Raw genomic sequence first — 27,901 nt, 5'->3', positions numbered from 1 at the left:
TATTGCAGTAGTCGAGTCGTGAAGTGATGAATGCATGAATCAGGGTTTCAGCAGCAGAGGAGGAGAGTGATGGGCGGAGACGGGCAATGTTTTTGAGGTGGAAAAAGGCGGTCCTGGTGATGTGATTTATCTGGTGGTTGAATTTGAGCTGACTGTCGAAAATGACTCCGAGGTTGCGGATGTGAGGGGGGGAGATAGAGTGTGGCTGTCAATGGTGAAGTTGAAATTCTGGATGTCTTTGATACGGGATGGGGGGCCGATGATGGTGATGTCTGATTTGGCACTGTTCAGTTGGAGATAGTTGGTTTGCATCCATGCTTTTATTTCTGAGAGACAGTTGGTGAGAGTGGAGTGTGTTGTGGGATTGATGGTTTTTGTTGAGATATAAAGTTGGATGTCATCGGCGTAGCAGTGAAATTGAAGGTTGCGGCGACAAATTATTTTGCCAAGGGGGAGCATGTAAAGGATGAAGAGGAGGGGGCCAAGCACCGAACCCTGAGGGACGCCTTGGGACAGAGGAGCAGTTGTTGATGTTGATAAACTGATGTCTGTCGGTGAGGTAGGATTTCAGCCAGGAGAGTGCAGTGTCAGTGATGTTGAGGGATGATTCTATATAGGGATATGAATATAGGGCCAATAAGGTGAGTCCTACATAGTAAAGCAAATACAGGCTGTTGCACACACAACATTCTTTTAATTAGCTTTTGTCTTTTTCATCCCAAGTTGTAGTTCCCAGCTACTCGTTTGTCATGCTCCCTGTTGCTGCCAGCTCCTCTGTTGGCTAGGCGAAGGTGTAAAATGCCATGGGGCCACTCATGAACACACATTGAGTCACTCAGACAAGCAGGATTTTCACCAAAAGAGTGTAACACGCACAGTTTTCACAACGTCTCCAGCCGTTTCCTTGTTGGCAGTAGCAGCCTCTACAGACCAAGGCATAATCCCCAACTGGCTTCCCACATGAAATGCTCACAAGTTTAGTGTCACTTGTCCACTAACCACCTTACATGACACGCATGTAGACATCTCTTCTCTCTCTTCCCCTCTCCTTAACGCACCATTTGCCCTCATTTATTACATCTCTACGCCTCCTCTCTTTTCTCTACCAATCATATAATGTTTTCTTTTTCTGACCTAATGTCACTTGAGGTTGTTGCATTACATTTATATCAGTAATTGGTTACATGGCAGTTTTGAGAGTTTAAAAAAAAACCTACCAACTCAGCTTCTTGGGGATCAGTGTGTGTGTGTGTGTGTGTGTGTGTGTGTGTGTGTGTGTGTGTGTGTGTGTGTGTGTGTGTGTGTGTGTGTGTGTGTGTGTGTGTGTGTGTGTGTGTGTGTGTGTGTGTGTGTGTGTGTGTGTGTGTAGTGTGTGTGTATTAGTAAGTTTAAAGCTGTTCGTTAATGACCTAAGCCCCAAGGCTCATTTGAGCTGCAGATACCAGCAGTCTACTAATGTCCAAACATCTGGTAGTCACACACACACACACACACACACACACACACACACACACACACACACACACACACACACACACACACACACACACACACACACACACACACACACACACACACACACACACACACACACACACACACACACACACACACACACACACACACACACACTCTGAGCTTTTATCATTGGCCAAAGGAAGGGTTTTAGCATCCGCCCTGAAAGATGTCGCCCACATAAACACACACCGCAGCCAGTGGAAAAACACTGGAAAAGGATTTAGGCAGAGTATGATCCATGTGTGTGTAACATATATCTGACAGCAAGGATTATGTGTATATATTATAGTGAGAAGATTGAGAGAAAGTGTGTGTGCGTGTGTGTGGGACAGTGACAAAGCAGGGACATTTCAGCAGGTCCCTGGTGGTGACGAACCCTTTCGCTCTCTTTGTTACATTTCTCCCCCTCTCTGTCACCCCCTTCCCCTTCTTTTTATCCTCTGTCTGTCCCTCTCTCCTCTTCCAGAGCTGACAGACCGTTAAGGATATACACCCAGGAGAGAGGAAGGGTCACTGGACTGAAGTCAGAGATATGGCAGAGGTCAGTGTTGAAAGTGTTATGGATATATCTTTCCTGCAGGTCAAGGTGCACAAATATAATCACAAAATCAGCAATGCATACGGTGAGCAAAACATCCAACTGCCCTTACCACCTAACACACATCTCTTTTTTCCACAAATCAATGAAAGAGATGTCGATAAAGACAGTGTCATTGTATCATTCAAAACTGTCTTAATAGACGTCATATCATTGTTAATGGGTTACTACTTTGTTCAAAGCAAAGCAGATATTTACATTTCTTCGGACACGTCGGTTGCAGAGGAGGCAAGCTCTGGATTGCAGTGACACATAACCAATTTTGAAGGTGATATTTTTAGCAAACTGTAACTCTAGCAGTTATAGAGCACATGTCATCATTCATTTCGTGCTGGGTTTCTGGCCACCTGGCAACAGCTCTGTCTCTACCAACTCCTGAGCTAAATATCTGAGTCTTTAGCTGATAAATGTCGCACTGGGTTCATCAGCTAAGGGTGTCTGACGTTGGTTGCTGCGCAAGTAGTAATCTGTGGGTTTTGAGAGGTTCTTTTCTGAAGGGCTGGACAGCTATTTGTTATACAGAAACGTACTGTTTGGATTTCTTAAGTCGGTTTAAAAACTGCAGATTTAGGTGATATTCACGGCCGCCTCATACTAGCAACCCCTCGAACATTGTCCTTGGATACATTCGCACACATATTACTGATATATTTAGCTATTTAAATGCAATATATCTGTTTGTAGACTTCTGTGTGTGGGACTTAATTTAGTCCCTCTTCCTGTTACTAAAACCTATGTCTTTGTTTTAGTCCTATTGTCAGTGTTATTCTGCCCTCTCTCCCACTCTCTGTCTCCCCCTTTTGCTGTGGAAGAGGTCTGAAGATGCAGTCACCAGAGCAATTAGAGACTTTATGTTCTTCCTCACTGTCAAGAGAAGGATACACACACACATACACCAGCGCGCACACACACACACCACCCGTCCCAAGCCGCCCCCTGTGCTGACAGGAACTGAGCAAGAGTTCACTCTGCCACTGTGCTAACTATCTACCTCTCTACTTCACTCCGTCTCCGCATCACACCATGCCGTTCCTATAAAAAGGATACATAGCAATCTCTCACTTCTTCCCTTTCTGTCTCGGCCCGTCTCTCTCGAGGGGCTATCACCGCTCTCTTTGGTCTCCATCTTTTTCTCTTTTGCTTTTATCTCTCTTTCACAGTGAAGTTACACGCTTGTCCTTCACTTTGTGTTTCCCTTTTGTTTCTTTCCATCAATCCCTCTTTATCTGCGCAATAATTACCCCCTCTCATCCACCGGCTTCATCATTTTCTCTCCTCCCTTTTTCTCTCTTTCACATCTCTCATTATTCGCAGTAAATTCTTGACGAAACTGTCCTGCTCATTTAGGCAAATCTGATATATTTTTGATAGAGTGGAGTCAGTGCGCATGTGGAGTGCTGCGATTACCCACCTTGAAATGGAAAGTTCACAATAAGCTTCATTATCATGTCATATTAGATCGACACAATGGGGCTTCCCAAAAAGAAACTCCCTGACAGGCATATAGTCATCTTAGACTTTTCTTCAACTTTTACGTCTTAAAATGATTCTGATATCAGACTGCCTTGAAGAATGAAATTCCTTCGTCTGTCAGCCCGGCAAACCTCGCTTTGATCTCTCCAAGGTGAACACCGGCTCCGCTGTAAGCCTCTCTCTTCATCAGAGAAAATAAGAGACCTCAAATGGCACAACCTTTGTGGTCATGTGGGCAGTGGTAAGTCATTCATTTCCTGTTAAGTGTGTGGTGAGGGCATCATGAAACATGACAGCGGGGGGGAAGGTGAATCACGTAGTACTTTATTCACATTGCATGCCGGAGTTTTGCACTGATGCTTTAGTGTGGGAAACTCTCTCACAGTCCTGTTTGATCATTTGAAAGGCACTGCAAGGTTTCCATGACTTTACCTTCAACGTTTAATAATGCGTAAGGTGGGGGGATTCATCTGAGCTTGTTATAATAGAGACCCATGAATTGGTGACACACATGCCTCGTATAACCAGGACACAAAAGACAAAATCTCTACTCAAAGGCTCTAAAAAGACATGTGATCTGCAGGTCTCCTTGATATTGTAATGAGTCTTCCTGGTCTGGTGATGTGCTCCTAAGTAATCATTACCAAAGGGTAGACCTCAAAGCCGGCACAGCAAGCGGGCAAATGGTTCATGCTGGAACATACTGATGATCAATCATGAAGCAGAATATTCATTAACGTCCCCCTGGACTCACAATTTCCTCACACTTGCCGCAACTAATAAAATTGTACCGGAAGGGTTGTCTGCTTTCATACTATGCATTTCTTCGTCTCCAAATGTTTTGTTCTTTGAAACAACCTTTCTATATTCTATGGTCTGACATGTTAAAGTATGCAAAAAGAGATGGTTATTCATTGCTTTTTATAGCATAAGCCATCGGCAAAAGTATTCCGGAAAGAAAAAATGTATTAGTAAGGACATTTGATTTATTAGCAATTCATGTCTGCTGGCAGCAAGGCTTTATTGTGTAACAAGAATATTTGGAGTAGAATAATTATTGCTTTGCTTATCTACAGCTGCCTCTAGTAATACCAGTGTAATTTATATTCAAACTAATCAAATGTAAGCTTTTGTTCAAATCCTCTTGTTTTAAAGGACAATCTCAGTGAGAGTTGGCCCGCTGAAAAAAGGGCAAAATACAAAGTGCCCATTAAATATTTTATTGCCGGACGTGAACTATACTACTACTACTACTACTACTACTACTACTACTACTACTACTACTACTACTACTACTACTACTAAGCACTGGCCTATCAACTGTTTATTTCCATATTGCAGTTAGAATAATTTAGCATAATTTTTACCAGGAAACTTTCCAGAATGTTTTTTAACTGTATCTGCAATTCAGCTTTAGGTGATGTTTCTTTCTTCATGCCTGTAGATACCATACACACCTGTACAATTAAACACACAAAAACAAGCATAATCAAGTAGATGGATATGCAGCAACAATTATTGCTATTGTTATGAAACTCATGCTCAACCATTACTCCAGAATCCATACGTAGCACACATTATTGAGATTATTGATTTAAAAATAGATACTGTAATTCCGATCAAGATATGATTTGAAAACGTCTGCTTTGAACATCACAAGAGTAGATTGGAACTAATTTAAAAGGCATGGCAGGTCGATTTAGGAGTGTAATAGTGTAGTTTTGCCCCTTGCACAGTCATCTCAGGAGGTGTGATTCTGGATTTGATTCATTTGTATGCAGATTTACCTTAATTTGCGCTCTTGATTTAAACGTTTTTTTTTTAGTGTGTCAGCTATTTCCAGCTCAACCTCTTGCTGTCTCATCACATACAGAAAGTCACAAAACCACAAACACACAGGAACGTATAGTATACTAGTGCTGAGGGGGAAGGTTTGATTGGCAGATTGGCTTTCTACATTCCAGCTCCGAGACAAAAGCTACAATTTCCTTTGGCTCACATAGATTTCTTCTAAATCACACTAGGTCTGTTCCCTAACTTGACCGGCAGCTAGTCGGTCTTCATCACCTCATTTCACGGTCATTATATATATTTTTGAAGAATATTGTATTGGAACATTTCGTATCTGTTCTGGAGAGTTTTTGGAAGGTCGAAAGCAAAGAACAGACTCACTGCAGAATGACTCATACAATTGATATAGCACTTTGTGGATAATAGATGAGAAATAGCAAACTACAAAGCACTCGCTTGGACCAAATGTACCCTGCAGTTAGTGGTGATGGAGCCATTAAATGACTTATTCAATTCTCTCAAGAGCCCAAGTTTGTGTATGGCAATACCTCTTAATTGAGCTGACATGAAAAGGAAACAATTATTATTTTATAAGTTCAAAAATAAGGCAGCAAGAATGTAATGATGACAGGCGGAAAACAAAAAAGAGATTAAACAAAATCATACTTGTTTGTGTGCGAGTGCAAGCTTGAATTTCTTAGTGTGATTTTTCTATTTGTGCACCGCTGACATTTATCTGTGCGGTACATCCAAAAGCAATCTGCCCTGTGGTTACTGAGTTCAGACAAATAGGCGCTGCAGTCTGAAGAATTGCTGCAATCTACAGCACATAGCATAAAGCAGTGCCAAAGCAGAAGGTGGATAATGTCAGTCAGCCATCTGAAAGCAATTCCTTTCAAATAATGTGACATTAAACTCACCCATAAGACAATTATGGCTGCAATTCAAAAACAGGGTCTACATAATCCTTAATCCAACAGTGGCGGAACGCGATAACCCACACAAACACACTGAAGCGGGTTTGTACACATGGATTGATGCGCATACAATGTGAAGATTCAGCACATTTTCAAAGTCACTGGCAAGAGAATAAACATATGTAGATAACATATACCCGGATACGTGTATGCTGCTAAATGGACTGCATTTATATTGCACTTGTTCAATCTTTGTGACCCCATAAATCACTTTTGCATATTAAAACAGCATTCATAAAGCGCCAAGGTCTGACATACAAGGTGCCAGCTGCTCAGGGAAATTAACATTTTCACACACTAACACATCGTTGGCCATGACGAGCAACTTGGGGTTATCTTTCCAAAGAAAACATCAACATGTTGACTGTGGGGGCTGCGATTCATACCACCCACCAGCCACAGTCGCTACATTAGCAACAGGAACATTACAAATGAGAAATAAAGTACATTCAAAACAGTTAAGACTGTTCAGACGACAACCTATATAACAACATCTGGTGCTATTCAGATTTGCCCAAAACTGCATTTCCTTGAATTGCCACTTGAGGCATGCATGGAGAATAACCCCTCGATTCCATCGGGTCCGTCTGCTTCTGGGACGCTTCTGAGCTGCACACGGCGGCGTGCGTTGCCGCTTCAACGCTTCTGCCCATTCACTTTGAATGGGGTGACGTCACGATTCACCGAACTACATTGTGGGAGCAAAGCGTAGCTTCTCTCGCGGTGCTCGCTGCAAAAGTAGAGCAATGTTCTACTTTTGCCGCCTCGACGGAGGCGTCAGCCAATCGAATCATATGCCAGTGCAAGCTCTAGCCAATCAAACCGCGTGCTTGTGTGTCTGGGGCGGGAGATTCATGTGATTGGTTGTTGGTCTAGTTTCAGCCCCCCCCCGCCGGCAAGCGACAACGCACGCCGCCGTGTGTAGGGGCCGTAAAGTGGCCGCGATCTTTGGGAACGCCGCGGCGCAGCCGTAACGCGACGCAGACGGACCCGGTGGAATCTAGGGGTAAGTCCATATAGAGTGGTGCAGTGACTAGTCCTAAAACCAGGAAGTGAGTTAGCATTTTACCACTACGGGTTCACTCGTCTCAGAGTCAATGGGATTTCTCCATAGGATTTTGGAAAATAGCTGGAAATAAGGTCTGTGGTTGACACAAATTTAAGAGACGGATCAAGTTTTGTTCCACGTCATTAAATAGAAAATGTCCCACTGGTGATTTTTGAAGAGTTTACGTGTCTGAAAAACGACGTTGTACGTCATTACACCGAACACGTAAACAATCCGGCTAAGTTTGTTTGCCCCTGTTCTGCTGGAAAGCAAGTATCTGCGCTCTTGCAAACTGTTAAAACAAACGCTTCAACTTGTACAATTGTGGTTCTGTATTTTTGAATATCGATCTTAAGTTGGCGTGACGTTGAAGTCATGCGACCCTGCTGTACTCGGCTGTAGTTCGTTTATAGCATAACGTTAGCATTTTGCTTCTGGCGATTAGATTTATGATTAGACAATTATAAAAGTAAGGTAGACATGTGGATATTATCCGGCTGAACAAAACGTCCATTTATTTTCCACAGACCTTATTTCGAGCTATTTTCCAAAATCCTATGGAGAAATCCCATTGCTTTTTTGTCGAGGGAACCCATGCGCAGCTTATTTCAGGGTCGGCATACAAAAATACGTCATCCCTGCACCACTCTATTCTATACAGATGTTACATACAGAACTATCACATTTCCTACATATACAACCAATCTAAATAGTCCATAAACCAGAGGCAGAGCAGTTTCTGATTTAGTATATCCATGATAGGTGAGACTGCTCACACACTGCAGTCAGTGAAATATTCACGGTTAGGCATTTTGTGGTAAATCCATGACATCAGTTATGCAAAGATTCCTCTGAGGAAAGCTGGTAAGGCGAATTTCACTCTAGTTATCCAAACTACCTACGAAACATTAAAAAATATTCTTATCGTAATCGTTCTATGAGATTCTGGCTTCATTTAGAAAGCAAGGAAATGAAATAAACAAAACGAATGAGAGTAAGATAATGTAGCACCTGTTTTAGAATTCCTCTTTATCTTTAAACATTAACGGTGAACCTCGGGCTGCCATAGTATAAAAAGCACATGTTCCGGCAAGACTAATGCATATGTTAGGTCATGGAGAGTGTGTACAGTATGCACTGAAGCCTGGTACTACAGTAATCATTAGAGTCACTTTAGGCCCTTCATCTCTTCTCCACTGTCCCCCTCTCATCTCCTCTTCCTCGCATTGACAGTACAGCCACTAATGGAGTTTGGACTAGACCTGAGGGTGAGGAGAGGGGGAGAAAGAAAGAAGCAAGAAGGGCAGAAGAAGTGTGAATGAGTGAAGAGAGAGTGGGGAGCATTCGATTAGTATTGGCAAGCATTTTAACCTTAGCGTTGGGATTTATTTTGGAAGCATCAGTATTAGTATTCTAATACTTTTTAATTATCCTTAATAGAGGTCGGTCTTATTAATGTTTACACCTCTTTTTTTAAATCAGACTATCCCCAGGGAAAAGGACAACAGTTCACACTTGAAGCAGAGGCTCATTAAAATAAGTGGAACACTCAGTGTTACTGCACAAGATGAAGGCCTACATGGAGGTTTTAAGGGCGACAAGATCTTAAAGAAGGGGAAATTGATGCATAAGTAGAAGGGAGTGACTGCATTTGTGAGTGAAAACAAAATAGAAAGAAATAAATTAAGGGATGACAGAAAACAGACAGGAGAACAAGCATCAGATAAAAGAGAATTAAAGAAAGGCTTTTGATGTTCTTTAATAAAGCATCATGTCATAACAAGGGAAACAGCCATTCAACATCTACATGCACACGCATCCATCACACCTCGCAGCAAGTGTCATAGCACAAGAAGACATCTACCGCATAGCCCCACAGCAGCTTTCCAACTACAGCCACAGAAAACAGGACAGAAAGTAGAAGTCGAGAGGAAGAGGAGAGGAAGGGGAGAGGAAGAGAAGAGCGGGAGCGAGGATACGAGAGAGTGGGTAATGTGCCCCAGGTGTGCGCTCTATCCTCAGCAGTAGTTAAAAGCAAGCCACGGCAACGCCTCAGCCATCCGTCACCATGGAGATAACAAGCTGTCAGGGCCACATAGGATCATGGGCCACAGAGGCCGGTAACTCTGCTCAAACACCACAGGAGCCAATCAGAGTGGTAAGGGAGAGAGGGAGATAATGTGAGGAGAAGGATAGTTACTGAGCTCTGAGAGAGAGAGAGAGAGAGAGAGAGAGAGAGAGAGAGAGAGAGAGAGAGAGAGAGAGAGAGAGAGAGAGGCAAGACAAAAGCAGAGGCACCAAGAGGAGGTTAGGGATAAAAAGATAAGAGTAGGTGCAAAACACGTGAGAGAGGAGGAGGAGGGCGGGGGGGGGGAGAAGTGGGAAAATATATATAAGTTCATACAAATGTAAAAATGTTAGGATGGCGGAAAAAAATAATGGTGCCTAGAGCTATACTACTCAATTCTGTGTGTATAAACTCTATACAAGTGTCAGCACATTTGCATTCTGAAATGCTGTGTGCTGCAAGTAATTACCCTGCCTTTCCACTTTAGAAAAAAATCTAAAAAATGCCCATTTGAAATATGTGCACAATTATAACCACAATTCTGGAAAAAGTCCCCGAAAAAGCACAATGTTCAGCAGAGCGTTACCCAATGGTAATAATTTCACCAGGAGAGATTATTGCTCTATGTATTATGAAATTAAACAAAAATGACTGTGCATGCCAAAAGGATCATAGCATAACACGAAATAGAAGATGTTTGTGTGTAGGTGATGAACAACTGCTTCTCTAGAGTAACTGTTGACCGGTCAGGTTTCACCGAGTCGATAGGACTTGATAGGATTTGAGGTTTAATGGAGTATGAGTGACCTGACATGTTCTCATTTTGATCTGCAGAAAAAGGCAATGATGGGAGTCGATCTTCACCACTTAGATAAGACCCTGCGCTTCTATTCCTCTCTATTTGTTAAGATTGACCAGGGGAAAACTAAGAATGTGCTGCAGCGGAGAAGAGGAGATGATGGAGTAAGCAGTTGAAGAGGAATGACTTGAATTAAGAGAATCCTTAAACGGGTCAAATCCAACATTAAGAGGAGGGAAAAGCTGCTGATGCAGGACATAACTGGATACGCTACAAAATATATGTACACATGTATCTGTCAGCAGAATTACTCAGATCATTTACTTAAGAAAAAGAGGCGATGTCACATTTTAGAAATACTCAGCTATTTCTGTCCTGCAATCAAGGCTAATTCCACATACGTATGCAGAATGGCCCATTTCAGAATGACATTACCTTATTGAATATTGTTATTGACGCATTAATGTGTTCATGATTTTAATGATGCAGCCAGTAAAGGTCAGGCTAGTTTGAACTACTTGACATATTGCAAAGTAGTTTAATCTTAAAGGGGACCTATCATGCAAAATGCACTTTTGTATGTCTTTTATACATGAATGTGTGTCCCCGGTGTTCCAGGGAACTCACCAAGTGTCAGAAAACACAACCCTCTCTATTTTCCTCCATACCCAAATCTCTTAAAAAGGGGCTGCAACGGATCTGATACAGACTGATCCAGATTTGAACACTTCTGTGAGGTCACAGAAGTGGCGCTACGGCTATTGGGCCAACTCCACCAATCAGGAGGAGAGAGCCACGGACATTGCCGTCGGAAAGCGCTGGAGACGCTGTAGTACATATGCCAGGCCTGTAGATGGTGCTGTTCTCACAGAATCAGCCCATGCAAAGACAGTGTTAAATTGAGCGAAATGAGGAATGGCTAAAATGCATGATCTGTTTGGTATTTTGAAAAAGAAAAAAAGTATAAATATGCCTTATGTAGGTATGGTCCTACCCTATGTTATTAAAATATAGCATGATAGGTCCACTTTAAATTCTTTTCATCATCCTTAATTTGTAGATTGTATTTAGTATAAAGTATCCAACACTAAATCTTTGAGATATATGTGTGGATTGCCAAGACAGCAAAATGATCCTACATGGCAGTTTCCACCAAGATCAAGACCGAAATCTACAGATATATATTTCTGACTATTCAAAAATAGTGGACAAGGTTAACAGAAATGGAAAAGCAGGGAGACGATAAACACTACCCTGTTGAAAGAATCAGTCATGGAAATCAAATACACTTCAATTTCAATGGACTTGACAAATGGTACTGAGGTGAGATTAATAAAATGAGTTTAAAAAACAACACAAAAGGGTTAAACTTCATCTACGTTGCATGGTGTGAGCGTGCTCTCTGAAGAGCAAAAGCAATGGGAAGAGGGAGAAGAAGTGTGTGGGGTGCAATATGGAGAGGTGCTCCTGGTGCTTTGCTGCAGGCAAGCGTGGGAGAGCATCTGTGTGTGTGTGTGTGTGTGTGTGTGTGTGTGTGTGTGTGTGTGTGTGTGTGTGTGTGTGTGTGTGTGTGTGTGTGTGTGTGTGTGTGTGTGTGTGTGTGTGTGTGTGTGTGTGTGTGTGTTACCAAATGCCTTTCCCAGCTACTGTGTGGTGAGGAACATTATTGATCTGCAAATGGTAAAACACCCACTTTTTGCCCCCCACACACACACATACATCCAGACTTCAGACATGCCGCACTGAGCACAAGCAAAACACTATTTGATGACGTTGCAATGAGGCTGATCATTGAAGAAAAAAAATATCGTGCTCATATGTTGTCGGTGCATAAGCAGTCTAACATATTTATACAGTATATACTGACTGCTACTGTAATACAGTCTGCTTTAGTGCGATCGATACACACACTCAAACTGGTACAAATGGTTGTTGTACATCAAACTCCTGCTCCAGTTTAAGTCCCACACACAGTAGAAGCACTAAATACATCTTCCTATTCTTACTCAAGTAAGCGCAGAAAGCCTGTGAATAAACTGCCATCACACACACGTGATTATTTTACAGATTCATAACTTAAATAGGTTTTTTCAAATTCACTAGTAAAACACGATGAAAGGGAAAAGAATTGGAAGTATCCAGGCGAGGTTTGAGTGCACATTCTCTCCCTCTGAAACTCAAACTCAAAAACATTGGCACCACACACACACACACACACACACACACACACACACACACACACACACACACACACACACACACACACACACACACACACACACACACACACACACACACACACACACACACACACACACACACACACACACACACACACACACACACACACACACACACACACACACACACACACACACACACAGCTTGAATACTGACGCAGTCACAATAGGCAAAAGTATCAGCTCAGCATGGTGACCAGAGTGTGTGTTTACGCGTTTTCTCGGCTCTCCAGGTAACTCCAACACGGGGAAAATCCCCTCAGATAAAAGCAATTGCAAACTTTTTCTGAGACTATAAACACACAAATAACCGTATTCACCTTCACACACTCGATATATATATATTTTTTAACACACAAACACTTAAACACACAGGTGCGCCTCTCTGTGTTCCAACATGCTCACAGTTTCTGTCACAACGGGTGTCCACGAACCCATGAGGTGGAAATACAAGGGAAATAAGATTTGGAGAGTGTGTGTGCGCAGTGTGAGTATGCAGCGGCATGCTTTACCCTGTGGCTCGGGGCCAACTGAGAGCAGCAGAGCTCAGCCATTAGCAAGCAGTGTAAAATCCTTCTGAAACCTCTTTTCCTCTAAATATCAAAGATGGAGTCTGAAAGGCAAACAGAAGGTTTCGCTGCCCAGTTTTATCTTTCCGACTTCCTACACTGTCTTCTTGATTTTTCTGGCCACCCATTTGTTTGTCTGTGTACAGACATATTACCATGCTGTTGGTCTATCCTCACAGGGCTTCCGCTAGAGGCGCGGGTTGAAAATGAAGTCAAACTCCTGACTTACAAGGGTTTTCATGGGCTTTGGCCTGAATGCCTCAGTCCTTTTCCGTCTAAAATGTGTATATCCAGACTTTTACTCAAATGTAATTGCTTTAAAGAAACGTATACCTTGTGATCCATAATTCATTGTCTGTAGGTTTTTATATATTTAACTGCAACATTTCTTGTTCTGCTATGTGGTTGTATACAATTTGAGTAGCTCAGTACATTGTTTTCCAGTAGGCACAGATGTACTGGGTCATATTGTTCTTCTATTTCGCTGATGCCTCAAACATTATTCATTAACTGCACATGCCGTGTAAAGATAACGTAAGGCAAATATATCAATAAGTTGCACGAGTACATTTTGATTTTGGATGGCAGGTCTGAAGAGAGGCTTGAGACAAATAGTGAAAAAGAGAAACCAGACAATTGCCCTAATTTACTTCAGAGGGTGAGAACAGAATCAGTTTAATCTGTAAAATTCAACTTATTAAGGTGTGTTTCATTATAAAATATTTCAAAAGCAGTGAATTAAAAAGTGCATAAAAAGCTCAAAAATCGATTTGCCTCTCAAGGTTTGCTATTCCTTACACATGACAATAAGTCACACGCTCCTGCAGCATTGTGACAGTCAGCCCATTGGATCCTGTCTGTCCCTGATGTGAAGCATTGTCCTTTGTATCACTGCCAACAGCAGGGTGGTCAGAAAACAGACAATTGCTTCTCCGGGTGCAAATAAATACCACACACACACACACACGCACACACACACACACACACACACACACACACACACACACACACACACACACACACACACACACACACACACACACACACACACACACACACACACACACACACACACACACACACACACACACACACACACACACACACACACACACACACACACACACACACACACACACACACACACACACACACACACACACACACACACACACACACACGCTTTTCATTGTTCAAGCGGTGCAATGCTGATCAATGCAGTTGTGGTTGTATAAGGATGTCAAACACACTTACTTTGAGAAGATTCTCAGAAGCCTGCTGTTATATATGGTACAGATCCATAAAGGAGTGAGGGGAAATGTGAAGGGTCAGAGTCAAGATGGATGAAAAAATGTATTAAAATAATTCAAAACAGAGAAAAACTGACTCAGAGTCAGAGTGGGTGACGGATAGGCAGAACAAATATATATTTTAAAAAGACTGAATGATGTGACTGACTGAGTGACGGACGCACCAGTGTTAGAAGAGCAGATGAAAAGATGTTGCATGAAAGGCGGTCCAATGAATAGAAGAGGTTAGGAATGAAGTTAATGATGGTGAGTGAAGGTGTTTTAAACAGATACCATGTAAAGTGCATTGCACGAGGACCACTAAATATTTGAAAATAAACAATCGCTTTAAGCTGATGCACGGACAGGTGAATAATAAGGGTTAGAGTATGATGAAAAGGATATGGGCTGGAGACCATACGGATGCACCAGTTGCGAGGACAGGTGGTCTGCTTCAGGCAGAAGAAGACCACGGGTGCCAGCTCCGGGAAGGGCAACACGAGAGTGCTCAGGTCACTGCCGATGCTGACGTCATCATCTGCACCCACTTCCTCAATGATGTCATCAGTCTGCGCCAAGCCGTACTCCTCACTCTGCCCTGGCCCTGCTGAGGAAATGCTCCCCAGCGACACAGGACACTCCTCGCTCGTCATGGCAACCCAGCCGAGATCTGAAAGACAGCGCGAGTTGACAGTGGGGTTAGAGGAATGAAATGATTATCACATTGTCACAAACAATAAAGATCCACAAGAGACTTTGCCTGACACAATGACTGATTTGATTTAATTACCAGGCTGCAAATAAATAGCAATTAAATGGGTTGAAAGTTTGATTTTGGGTTTTGGCGATGCCGTCACTCCCGCATCGCACCAAATCCCCTTGTGTCATAACATCACCTAACAACTCAATATTTAATGTGTTGCTTCCCAGCCCCATCATTCTCTCACTTTCTCTTCGCCCCGCGCAAAGCAAATGCTCTTATCGTAAAACTCTCTTGTCTGCATAACAGAATGCATTGCGTACTGATAACCATCACCTCTCGCAATCAAACACAGACAGAGGGAAACGACAACTGAGAGTAAATCAATGTCAACAGTCATTGCGCATTCATTGACGATTCATTTAGCCCCATCACAGTGTTGTGGGAGAGGAAATGGCTCTCCATCTCTTACCACTTAGCTCATGAATGGATTCTCTTTTATCTGTGAATGTATCACTCATAAAAACACAAACAGAATGTGTACTGTGTGTTTTTGTGAGATCCAAGGCGCAATTTTAGACAAGTATTTCGACGCCTTTACAAAAGAGACTACAGCACATGAAATGTCGTGTAAGCCGAGAAAATAAGTAGTGTCTTGAGTTTTGAAGGATTCAAAAGCATACACGATATAATACGTATTAGAAAAGGGCAAAGAAAGATAGAAACTCTTTGAATGAATGAACTTTTTGATCATTAAACTGGTGAGCAGGCAAATAAGTCCACCATGAGCAGATGGAGTCTAAGTGAATGCACAATAACATATTGGACATGGTATTCTTCCTGCTTTTAACTGGCAGCCAAAAGTAGCAGCCAGCAAGAAAAAGGAGCCAAGCTACAGTCTGGACTTGAGCATAACTGGACATATGCAGTCTTGCTCACGAACACAACCACACACACTTGTGGTTTAACGCTTGGACTAAAGCACAGAAGTAACATTAAGTGAATGCGTAAGACACACCAAGCCCAAATGATACACTTTTCATTTTTAGTATGCGATATTTGCATGTCTGTGCAAATAACTACAAGCATGCGTGGGTGTGGAGTCCTTTATGTGCACGCATGAGTCAATGTGTTTGCTTGCACTAAATCCTACAGGAGGATTATGTGTTAGTGGAAGAGCATACTTTCTTTTATTTTCGGGTAATGATATTAAAGGCTATTCATTACAAGAAAATAGGATGGTGGTGATTTAGTAGCCTGCATCCATCGCAGCTCTGAAACTAATCCTCTGACGCGATGTTAAAACCAGATGGAGATATCAAAATCATTAGAAAGTCGCCCACCACGTAGTGATACTCGCATACATCTCACACCCCGCCTTATAATCATTCGCACATCCATTGATTATGCAAGTACATATTGTTTTACCTTTTTTGATTTGTACCATGGCAACAGCTGCTTCCTGTGGAGGAAGGAAGTGTATTCTTACTCTGCTGTGTTTTATTTCCCACGACAAAGCTTTCTTAGAGGGACCCTGCAGCTATTATGGGTGGCTACAATTAGGCAGGAGGCTGTTTTGCAGTGACAGTTACAAGGAGTGTGTTCTGTGGAATCTGTTTAAGACTATCTGTCCTTTCTTGTGAATGTCTTAAGTGCAGAAAGGGAAAAATGGCATTAGTATCAAATATGTTATCATGTTAAAATATGTCATCTTACTTCTCTGAACTGTAATGTTTCCGCTCATTTAACGTTATTCCTGCAAGCTGCGAAAGCTTCTTTTTTTTCTGATGACGACTGATGAACAAACACGTGTGACACAAAGAAACAGAAAGGGAGAGAGAGAGAGAGAGAGAGAGAGAGAGAGAGAGAGAGAGAGAGAGAGGAAAAGACTACCACTCTTGTGTTAGCAATGACTCACATAAACGCATCCACACTTCCTCAACACACACTGTCACACATTAACACCCTTAATTGGGATAGCGGATATACAGTCACCCATTTAGCTGCACCATGAGCTAAAGGCTGTGATGAGCCGTGGAGAAAACTTGCTTTCCCCCTCCCACACACACTCACTGCGACAGTCTGAGGCAGACACAGAAGAGGCTGGATGGAAAACAAGAGAGAAAAACATACTGTGTGGATCCATAAGGGGTTTGGGGCGACACGTTCTCTGTTTCAATCAGCTCATAATGCCAATTTGAAGAACAGGAGGGAAACGCAGTGTTTTCTCTCCTCCACTGTTGTTTTTACATATGATGTGTGACTCCCAGGGGATGCAAGAAATAACTCAAATTCCCAGTGAGTCACCGAGTGAACTTAAAAGTGGGGGCTCGAAATAAGGCATGGGTGGCTTAAAACAAAAAATGTGCACTATTTTGAAATCTGTTGTTGACGCATATGAATGTTTCCGAATGATAGATAACCCTTAATGTACTTGGAATGTGACATGTGTCTGTCATTCGTTAAACAATATTAGACCTTGCTGCAATAAGAACAAACGTTTATTTAGTTGTAAAGCAACCAGTAAAATTAATGTACATGTGTAATAGTGTATGTCACACAACACATTTTGGTAGACTTCTATGGCTCTTGCAAGCTAACATGACACATATTCCAGAAGGACACAGCAGCTATTAGCATTAGGTTTCTGATTCGTACCGTTTAAAGCACTAAACGTACTGGTGGTGCAGGTTTAACTTCTCTGTATGAAGAGAGCCAGTTGTGTTACAGCCCAGATCCACTGCAAAAAGGAAGGATGCTGGACTTGACACGTTGTAGCACATAATCCAACAGGGACAAGCTATTAAAGAAGTGCCTCTGTGTAATTTTGCAATATGAGTTCCAGAAGTCTGAGCAAAGATAAAGCTGGGCTGGGTTGTGTGTGCATGGTGTGTACTGTATGGTAATGCCTCTGTTTGTCAGGTGATTTGAGAGAATGCTTAGCCCAGCACAGCACCAACAAACAGCCAGGATTGTCACACCGACTTAAGACAGCACCGGGTCTTAACGTCTCCTAAACAATTTGCCCCACTGTCTCTAAACACAGTGCAGGAAGCACAATATTATCACTTCAGAACACACACACAAAGTTGTATGCGACTGGGTTGAAAAATAAACAACAGCATATGAGAAAAGACGCGGAAGACCCCCAATGATTGGTTCTGTCCCCTGGTTCTAATGTGTGTGTAAGCGTGTGTGTGAGTGTTGGAAGGAAAATAATGCACCAGTGAATTCAGAAGCAGACAGTGGCTAATGCTATTAGAATCACGTCAGGGCAGGAAGCCCTAGAGGACACAACTAGGGCTACACATCCCATGGAAACACTACACAAACACACTTCCTGTCTCCCCAGCTATCAGAGGCAATGCTTCATTCAGTGATCCAAGACGAACACCTATTGCTGAGTGATCAAAAAAACACATCACCTGGTTACTCAGATGATCAATATATTCAATGAGAGAGAGCACGCTGTATAAAGCTTCTCAATAACATGGCCGGCTTTATGACAGCACGATAACATAGTCTTTTAAAATGTGATAAATATGACTCTTGCATAATAGAGAAGAACATAATTCCTATTCAGCAACTCTACCTTGCCAAGTCAACTTTAATACATCTAGTAGAGTGCCATAGCAATATCTAAACATTTCAACAAATATGGACTTCATTCACAGTGAAATCCTGTTCAAAATAGATTTGGATAAAATGTAGAGGACAGTTCAAAATAAATACTTCCTTTCAGATCATTGTTTATGATCAAGTCTGCATTCTGGTTTTCTTTTCAGTTGCGCCGCTTCGTACATTACAGCAGTCTGACTTAATGTCATCACAAAAGACCCAGGAGGAAGGAAGAAGTAAAAAAGACTAAATCAGTCGTTGTTGCTGAAGCAGCGCACCTCGGATATTTCTACTGAGAAAGTACAGGAGGCAGAGAACATGCTGCATCAACACTATCTGTAACAGGCTGTCACAGGGCAGCATGGAGTCATTTAAAAGCTTCATGGTGTGTCAGATTGTAGATACGCTCAGAGTGAGGCAGCACCAGCACAGACATCAATTTGATAGTGAATTTGAGCAACACATAACGTGGTCAACATTAGTTCACTCAGGAGAGACGTGATGTATGGAATACATGTTTATTATCGGGTCACATTATATAAATGAAACATAATGATGACAGTTTATAACAAGTGAATGAAATGGTGTTTGGCGATTAGGCCCAGGTTTTGTAGGATGTCATTCGGGAAGGGAAGAACCGTTTCCGATGAACCCCCCTGGGTCTAGACACTGGTGGTGGTGATAAGTGGTTAGGTCCGGTTGGAAGGGAGAAGGTTGAGCTTGGCCCTGAGTTGGAAGCAGGAGGCGAAGGGGTGGAGGAGGGTTGCGCGTTGACACCTGGAAGACAGCTGATGGAAAAGGGGAGAGCATATATAGAGGGATTAACAGGTGCGATGATTAGGCTTGTGAATGGAGGGAAGTGATAGGTTAGCTGAGGAGTGGGGAGTGGCGCTCCCTATCCTTTAGTGAAGGGAGCGAGTATTGCCATGACGCGCAATACGAAGTGATAGGTCTTCCTGCCTGAACTTGCGCTGAGCTTCATTTCACTCAGGAGAGACGTGATGTATGGAATACATGTTTATTATCGGGTCACATTATATAAATGAAACATAATGATGACAGTTTATAACAAGTGAATGAAATGGTGTTTGGCGATTAGGCCCAGGTTTTGTAGGATGTCATTCGGGAAGGGAAGAACCGTTTCCGATGAACCCCCAAAAGAAGTGAAGGTATGAAGTACTGAACGTGATGAAATCTTACCTTGTGGGATGCAGTGGAAATCTATGGATGAAAAGAGAGGTTAGTACATGTGGGGATTTAGGCATCCTCCCTGGACGTACAGGGCTTCCTGGACGTACAGGGCATCCTGGACATACAGGGCGTCCTGGACATACAGGGCTTCCCGGACGTACGGGGCATCCCGGACGTACGGGGCATCCCGGACATACGGGGCGTCCCGGACATACGGGGCTTCCCGGACATACGGGGCATCCCGGACGTACGGGGCATCCTGGACATACAGGGCGTCCTGGACATACAGGGCTTCCCGGACGTACGGGGCATCCCGGACGAACGGGGCATCCTGGACGTACAGGGCATCCCGGAGGTACGGGGCAACCTGACTTCGCAGGGACACATTTTATACAGACCCGAAGGTTACAACCTGGACGTACAGGGTTAGACATGCAAGGATAAACATGAGCCGCGGGGCGAATATACGTGCTGACATGCTAAGAACCACCACCAGTTATATGGATACGTACCAATTTGAAGGTTGGAGAGACCTTTGGATAGCCAGCACGGCACTGGCGTTTGGACGAATGTAGGATGAGAAGCGGTTGTTGTAGGGAAGAGGAACAATTACCTTGATTGCGGCAGGTTTGCTGCACCTATCCTGAACGAGCCCTGAAATGCTCTTAAGACACCACCACCAGTTATATGCATGTTTACCAGAGGTAAACTGGAGAGATCTTGGATAGCCGGCACGAGCCGATGCCCGGCGAAGAGGGAGATGTAGACAATGTAATGCGGCTGTGCTTGAGTACAATGATGCATGAATATCATACCCTGCTTAACATAAGCCATGTGAGCATGAACCAAATATATGAGTGCAATATGAGCAGCATGAAATAATATTTGCTTAGGTAAATGCTGAGACATGACCCATGATATAGGCAGGGCTCAACACTAACTTTTTAAAGTGGTTGCCAGGCTGGCAACCAGGCATCCGCTTTTGGTTGCCAACTGAAAATACGGTTGCCCTTTTTGATACCTTATATTTTAAATAATTAAGATGCTATACGGTTATACATCCACTTAATAATGAACATGTGACACGAGAATGTTCAAATGCTTTACAATAGTAATTACGCATTTATTTGAACCTAAGTGGTAGTAAACTTGTCCACCCTCAATTGCTGGTATACAAAATACCAGTAGTGCTGCTGTTGTCCTGTCTTCATAGATCCCTCACAAATGAATTGAGCAAGTCACCAGTTTCTTGATCATCCGTTGTCTCCCTTTCAAATGTGGGTTTTCTTGACCTTTGTGCTGACCCCCACCATAGACCCATTGGCCCTTCAGCATGAAGTCTTGGATTGGCCAGACTAATACATTTCTAATGTTAAATAAATGAAAACCATTCATAGTTAAACATTTGATATTAATTATTGATGCTGTAAATTACCTTTAATATGTCTAACTATATTTAAAATGTGTTACCTTTTTATAGAGTGATTATAATTTAATGCAACCATTTTCTATGGTAAAGTTTCGTTTTGCACTTTTATTTTGTAGTAATAAGATCGGGACTCTTATTTTGAAGGAACTTTTACCGGAGTGAATAGAAAACATTCCTCTTTGTTTTTCGTTCGGGTTTTACCTTACGCTCCATCAGTTGAAACACTTTGAACATTCATTGGAGAAGTTGAGGTGTTGGCTGAACTTTTATCACAGTCAAGCAACTTATTTTTGCTTCGCCATTTTGTTTTAAAACAAACACGCGGCGCACCGCGCACGCGAGTAAACGTGCATCGCTTCTGGCTCTGTAATCACGCCAATGCACGTGCAATTTAAGTATCAGGTTCCGACTGGTCACAACAATTAAATATCACTCTTAAAAACGAATATGAACATTTATCTATTTTGGGGTGCACGTTTGCTATCCTTATTTCTTATGTTAAAAACTGGTTGCCACTGATGGCAACCAAAGTCCAAGAAGTGGTTGACATTTCCAAATGGTTGCCAATGGCAACCGTTACTATCGAGCCCTGGTATAGGACTAGCTTAATTAGCAGTTTAATTACGCCACGGTGAGACGTAGATGCTGATGTGCTGGTTGGGTGATTAGACTGTCTTTTATCATCTTACATGAACATCTCTTTCTCCCTGAAAGAAACCCCCAAAAACCACGGATGGGCAGCATCCGTGGCTGTGTGAAGCTTGAAACTGCGGTACTTACTGAGCATTGTGACGGGTAGTAGTTACCCGAACTGCATAACTCATGCTGTAACGCGTTACACCCGACACTGCCTGGAACTCACCTTAACCCTAAACTAAAGCAACGATATTCTCTCTTTTTTCCTCTCTCCTTTTTCTTCTTCTCTTTCTCTTTCTTCTTCTTCGTTCTTCTTTTGCTTTTCTCTTTCTTCTTCTTTTCTCCTTCTTTCCTTTCTCTCTTTTCTTTCTTCTCTTTTCTTACCTGTTTTAGCGGTGAGGCGCAGGGAAAGGAGGCGAGCCTGCTGTGCGCTGAACCTGCTAGTAGTGATGTTACGTATTGCGCCGAGGCTTCGGAGCGTGTGTCGAGTAATCCCCAATCTTTTTGTGAAGCATGTATCGAGGCTTGTATCATTTTGGGCCAGTGACGTCATCGATGACAAGCGAACCTCGCTGCCTGTCGATACCACGTGACTGCTTCGGGAAGCGATTCATTTGAACCGTTGAGCCACAACGCTCATAATACCCATGGATGTATAACAAAACCATATTACCCCTCCTGTACCCGGGTCCGCTGGTGACACGATGGAATTAAAAGAGCTCAGACCCTCACTTATATAGAGGTCGGAAAATGTCATAAGTATAAATAGATACAGCATAAATAAATGTAGGAATAAAACATGAATAAGTAAATGAATAAATGCAGATAAGATATATCCAGTGTTTTTGGTTTTGTTTGTTTTTTTGGGTAGATTCAGCGTGTGGGCTGTGGCTCGCTGGAAAGCAGCCGACCCACGACCGCAGGGTTTGCTTATAGAAGCTACAGCTAAATGAGATAATGCAGTTAATAAATGTATTCCTGATATGGTTTAGCCTTCTCAGGCTACAACGTGGTTAAGTTTATGAATAATATTAAGGAATACGAATCCCTCTTGCAATGTTTACCAGCCTCCTATCGGCTTTTCAATCACAATCGTTCAACTGGAATGAAAACAATATTGTTAACATGAAAATAGGATTTTATGTCCGTTGTTTAGAGTTATTCTAAGGCTTTACTCATTGAAAACTCGGTATGAGATAGAGCGCAACTGTTGAGATTTCCAATTTGCCTGTTTTACACGCTTTGACCGACAGGGGTTTATGTTCAAATGAAGCCCATGATGAAGCCTCATGACATGAACCCTTTGCGAACCAATTGCTGGAAAGCTTCAAAGCTTCATAAGGCTTCATCTCGCCATCACTACCTGCTTGCCACCTAAGACGCACTTAGAGACCAGTACTGCTACTGAGCCGGGAGGAGGAGTAGCTTCGATGAGATGTAGCTTGAGCCCTGCCTGCCTGCAAGAGGGGTTGTGGTTGAAGCCGGAAGTGGGTGAAGCTTCGCAAGCGATGAGGGCCCGTTCCGCGTGAAGGCCGGAAGCGCCGCATTTGAGCGGCCCTGATGCCAGTGATGCCCTCTCGAGAGACTGAAGGCGTGTGTCAATTGTTTGCCTGAAGTAGCTCATTTCCATTAAGCCGGAGGAACTTCCGTGGAGCTCAGTATCCTTGTCTTTTTCTTCCGCATCCGGGTTTGCGGGGTGGCCGGCTAGAACCGCTAGCCAACTGGGGAACGCCCCCTGTAGCTTAATCCGCAAGACTGCGGAGTTGATGGATCAATACCCGGAGCTGGGACGAAGCCCTGCTGCTGCTTGTGCGTTGACACCTGGAAGACAGCTGATGGAAAAGGGGAGAGCATATATAGAGGGATTAACAGGTGCGATGATTAGGCTTGTGAATGGAGGGAAGTGATAGGTTAGCTGAGGAGTGGGGAGTGGCGCTCCCTATCCTTTAGTGAAGGGAGCGAGTATTGCCATGACGCGCAATACGAAGTGATAGGTCTTCCTGCCTGAACTTGCGCTGAGCTTCATAAGATACATTACACAGAGCTGAGACAAAAGTATTGTAATGCCACATGATTTTGAGGGAAACTCAGCCCTCCTAGATCCTCTCATGGATCATGCTGTTTTTCATTCGCTTGGTGGTGGAATTAGGAAGGAGGCAACTCCAATGGCAGCTTTGCTTCATACTGTATAAGCAAACTTGTGTTAAATGCCTCAAATTTGAAAATCTTCTCGTCTTCATTGACCACTCTCTGTAAATGTAAAATTAGACTAATGAATTTGACTGTACTCAAAACGACATGTTTCAGGATTAGAAAACAATGCCACACTAATATATGCCATATTTCAGCGGAAATATTCGTTTTTCTGTGTTACTGTCAAATTCTGTACTTTAAATCTCTGTCTTTAAATAGGTGAAAATACCCGTCTCCAGTGCAGGGAGACGGGTTGTTAACCTGCAGACACATCCAGACACTTAAAGGTTTTATAGTTGGTAGGTGACATATGGGTGTCATATCCATCTCGTGCTCCCAGCGTTGTTATCCTGACTCGGCAGAAAAGCCAGATTGGCACAGACATTACCAATCGATCACAGGCCAGCCTAATTCCTCAATGTGTGAATATATAATGCAGTTAAAATGGTTATAATCGTATAATCTGTATCGTTAGGTTTTTGCAATCGTGAACTGCTTAACCTCAAAACGGGCATTACCGTTATAGATTACATAGTGAATTGAAGCCTGGTGGCGGGTCAATAAAGTTAAATATTTAGCAAGAAAGTTTTAACTTGAGGGAAGTGTTGATCAAGCTGGTTGGTTGGTTAGTTTTGTACACCCATTGTGGCCTCAGGTGTCAACAGTTAACATCCCTTCAGTCAAACTTTTAAAAATGTTAAATATAAATAAATGTTGTACTCTACCATATACGTTGTCAAATTCAGGATTTCTTATTTTGTTTTGATCTAAGGAACGGATGAAAGATTTATTTGATTCTCCTTTAAATCTCACATCTTCCTTTTAGGATTTTCAAATGCAAGTTTCAATTTCAGTGTCATTATCTAGTCTTGATATCTGCTCATCCTCTCCCTTCACTTGATCTCGTCTAAACTCCCCTGCTACCCTTTTCCCTTGCACTCACTTGATTTTAAAAACTCTTGACTTTCTTCAATCCCTCCGTCTTCCTCCCTTTTTCCTAATACTCTAATCTCCATTACACTGCCTCTGCCTTTATGTGATGAAGAGGATACCGAGCTCTGTGTCAGAAATCATCTTTAAAAGTGTTTGCCAGTCGATTACACTGGAGCAGTGGCCCTGTCAGCCTAATCTGTTTTAACAGTATTGTCTTTTGCATAATAGCTGAGACTATCCTTGAGCATGCACAGTTTGAGCGGATATCAAACACCTCTTTGTGTCTTAAAGTCAGCATGCTCTGCTGCGTGACACACTATTCCTCATGACAATACATTAAAGCACTGAGAAGTGGCTTAAAGCTATAAGCAGTATGCTAACAGCTTGTACTGCTAAGTTCTGTGTTAGTGATGTGAACCTATTGGGCACCAGGAAGACACACAGATGAGGTCATGAGTTTGAGAGAATCAAAAAGACTCGCATTGGATCAATCACCTGCGCAGTGTGAGGAAACTAGACAGTGATTTTACAATTGCAATCCCACTTTTTATTTTCCCATCAGTCTGAAATATAATACCCCCGTTTTTTTACCGCTAAAATGGTTTGGTGAAACTTTAATGCTGTAATCTATTTCAGTTTAGCCTCTGTTCGATTTAGGAATATAAAATACACCCAAGAAACTCATTCGGAAATGGGATAAAGCAGTTTTAAATTGAAGGCGCATATTTCCATGTAGTAACCTTTCTCGACTTGTAGTTTATTTTGTCCGTTTCTTTTTTTACCTGCTCCTGCTCTCTCTGGTTTCAATACAAGAGCCGTGTTTGGATTAAATTGTTCTATTTCCAATTCAGTTTATGTTCACACAAAAGCTGCCAGAGGCCACACAATCTCTTCAAGTTTAACCTTTCTGCTTTTATCAAAATGATACACACATTATTAAACAGAAATAAATCAAAATCCAAACACACACTAGTAGAAACGGTAATTTATCAATAAATTATAAAAACGACAAAAAAGTTACTGTTGTTTCTATAAGCAAAGTAAAAATAAAGAACCATTATCCTGGTGCATGCTCGAAATGTTATTTCTCTTGGTTCACTGTTGTTTTTCCAGTAGAACACACATTACTGGAGAGAAGAGAAAGCAACATGGGGTCTCTTCACAGTTTTGTCACACATCACTACATCGGGCTCAGGTCCACTTTCGAAGCAATGTCAACCGAAAAACAAGGTTGAATGAAGCATTAAGGACTCAATGTCACAATGACATGAAGTTTTCTTTTATGCCTGTACTTCCTGTTAAACATTATTTATAATAATCTAGAGGACAGGAAGCTAGATTTACCCCACAGGTGATCCCAACCAGAAAAACTCAACGGCTGTCACAGGCTAGTTATCACCACATGTATTACCATCTCTGACGGGTTGGGGTGTTTGTGTGTATGTGTCAGCTAAGTGACGTGGGGAGGGGGGGGGGTTGTTGTGCTTCGATGCTTTGTGGAAGTTTGTGTGCGCACACTCCTGTGTGTTATTGACTGATTTATAACCAGCTTCCCAACACAAATCCATAGTGGCGAGGGAGGGGAGGGCCAATAATGCCGCCAATGATTTACTATTAGAGCTCTCGCTGTCATTCTTTCACCCTGATAAATGACATGCTTTTTCCTCAGGCCGCCCGTGTGTGCGAGGCAGAGGGGGCTCATACTTGTAGGCGTGCCAAATAAAACAAACGGTCAATCTTAGCGGCTGACGTACGAGTGCTTCTCCTGCAGCCTGTCGGCTTTGGGAAGTGTGTGTTGTGTGTGTTTCTGGGCTCCAAACCAGATCAAGCAGTTGTCTGCTCTTTGCTGACTACACGGACAGTGGCAGGAGGACTGAGGACGATCAATTCACATTAGGGACAGGCTGCTGCACGGCCGCAGGTGTGTGTATGTATAACGTCAACTTGTCCTAATGTGTGGTGTAAATCAGTGTGTGTGTGTGTGTGTGTGTGTGTGTGTGTGTGTGTGTGTGTGTGTGTGTGTGTGTGAGCAAGATCCTGCCTTCCATCAGATTTGGTGTGTTTTCGACAGTGTCCTGATCCCTCCTCTTCTCTGCTTCGTGCACACACTCCAGCTAGGCACTAGTAGGTAATGAGGACAGTGGGTGCCATCATTGTCACAGGTGTTCCTTAATTGGCTCGAAGCACCATCATCCTCCTAATTTAGATGGCGGGAGAGTCTGTGTGATTTCATTTGAGAGGCTTTGTGATTGAATTGAGTTTGTAGCCTTCATCGTTCCTCACTCCAACTTTAAAGCAGACTTTCTTCAGACTTAACTATTTAACCTTTTGAATTGCGCAACACCGTCTCGAGGGGCTGCTCATGTATTCTGTTGCATTTTGTCGGATTCCATTTCAAATGACCTAAAAGCTTTATTGCCCTAAGATCAAAGGATTGAAGTGAATTATGTCTAACGTGGGCTTTACAAGGGAAAACAAGAAGGGGAGGAGGAAACCGAGAGGGGGAGAGGAAGTGATGGAGAAGGAGAAGTGATACACATCCATTCCTCTTTTTCTCCTCTGCGGGGCGTTGAGTCGAACATCTGTCAGCACTCCTTAACTCTTCTCCCACCGTCTCGTCACCGTCTCTTCCTCTCCTTTTAGAAATCTTCTCCTTGTTGTTTTCATGCCCTGACAGGAAGCTGCCATCAAAAGTTTGAAAACTTGGGGAGGAATGGAGCGAGAAGATGTGTGTGTGTGCATACGTCTGTGTAGAACTTCAAGTGTGTGTGTGAGAGAAAGCATGAGACAAAGACAGCAGACAAAAGCCCTGATATCAAGCCTGAGGAGGC

At 42.7% G+C, this 27,901-nt stretch overlaps 1 protein-coding gene and 1 long non-coding RNA gene across 6 annotated transcripts in view; both read right to left on the bottom strand.

Annotated features, from left to right (window-relative positions):
* LOC307014044 (voltage-dependent T-type calcium channel subunit alpha-1I-like) overlaps positions 1-27,901 on the bottom strand; it is a 151,717-nt gene that overhangs the window by 99,279 nt on the left and 24,537 nt on the right. For all 5 annotated transcript variants that reach the window (XM_079641716.1, XM_079641714.1, XM_079641715.1 and 2 more), the window contains exon 2: positions 14,777-15,040. In XM_079641716.1, coding sequence (XP_079497842.1) covers positions 14,777-15,023 — 247 coding nt within the window. In that variant the 5' untranslated portion in view covers positions 15,024-15,040. The remainder of the gene's footprint in view (positions 1-14,776; positions 15,041-27,901) is intronic.
* On the bottom strand, positions 19,191-27,815 carry LOC307017028. The gene is made up of 2 exons (XR_013801997.1): positions 19,889-27,815; positions 19,191-19,476 (listed from the first exon to the last, which is right to left on the bottom strand). It is a non-coding gene; the product is annotated as an uncharacterized lncRNA (long non-coding RNA).

Source organism: Notothenia rossii (genome assembly GCF_949606895.1).
Source record: "Notothenia rossii genome assembly, chromosome: 8".
Lineage (NCBI taxonomy): Eukaryota > Metazoa > Chordata > Actinopteri > Perciformes > Nototheniidae > Notothenia > Notothenia rossii.
The sequence above is the reverse complement of the archived record's forward strand: the minus strand, read 5'-3'. Positions and strand labels throughout refer to the sequence as shown.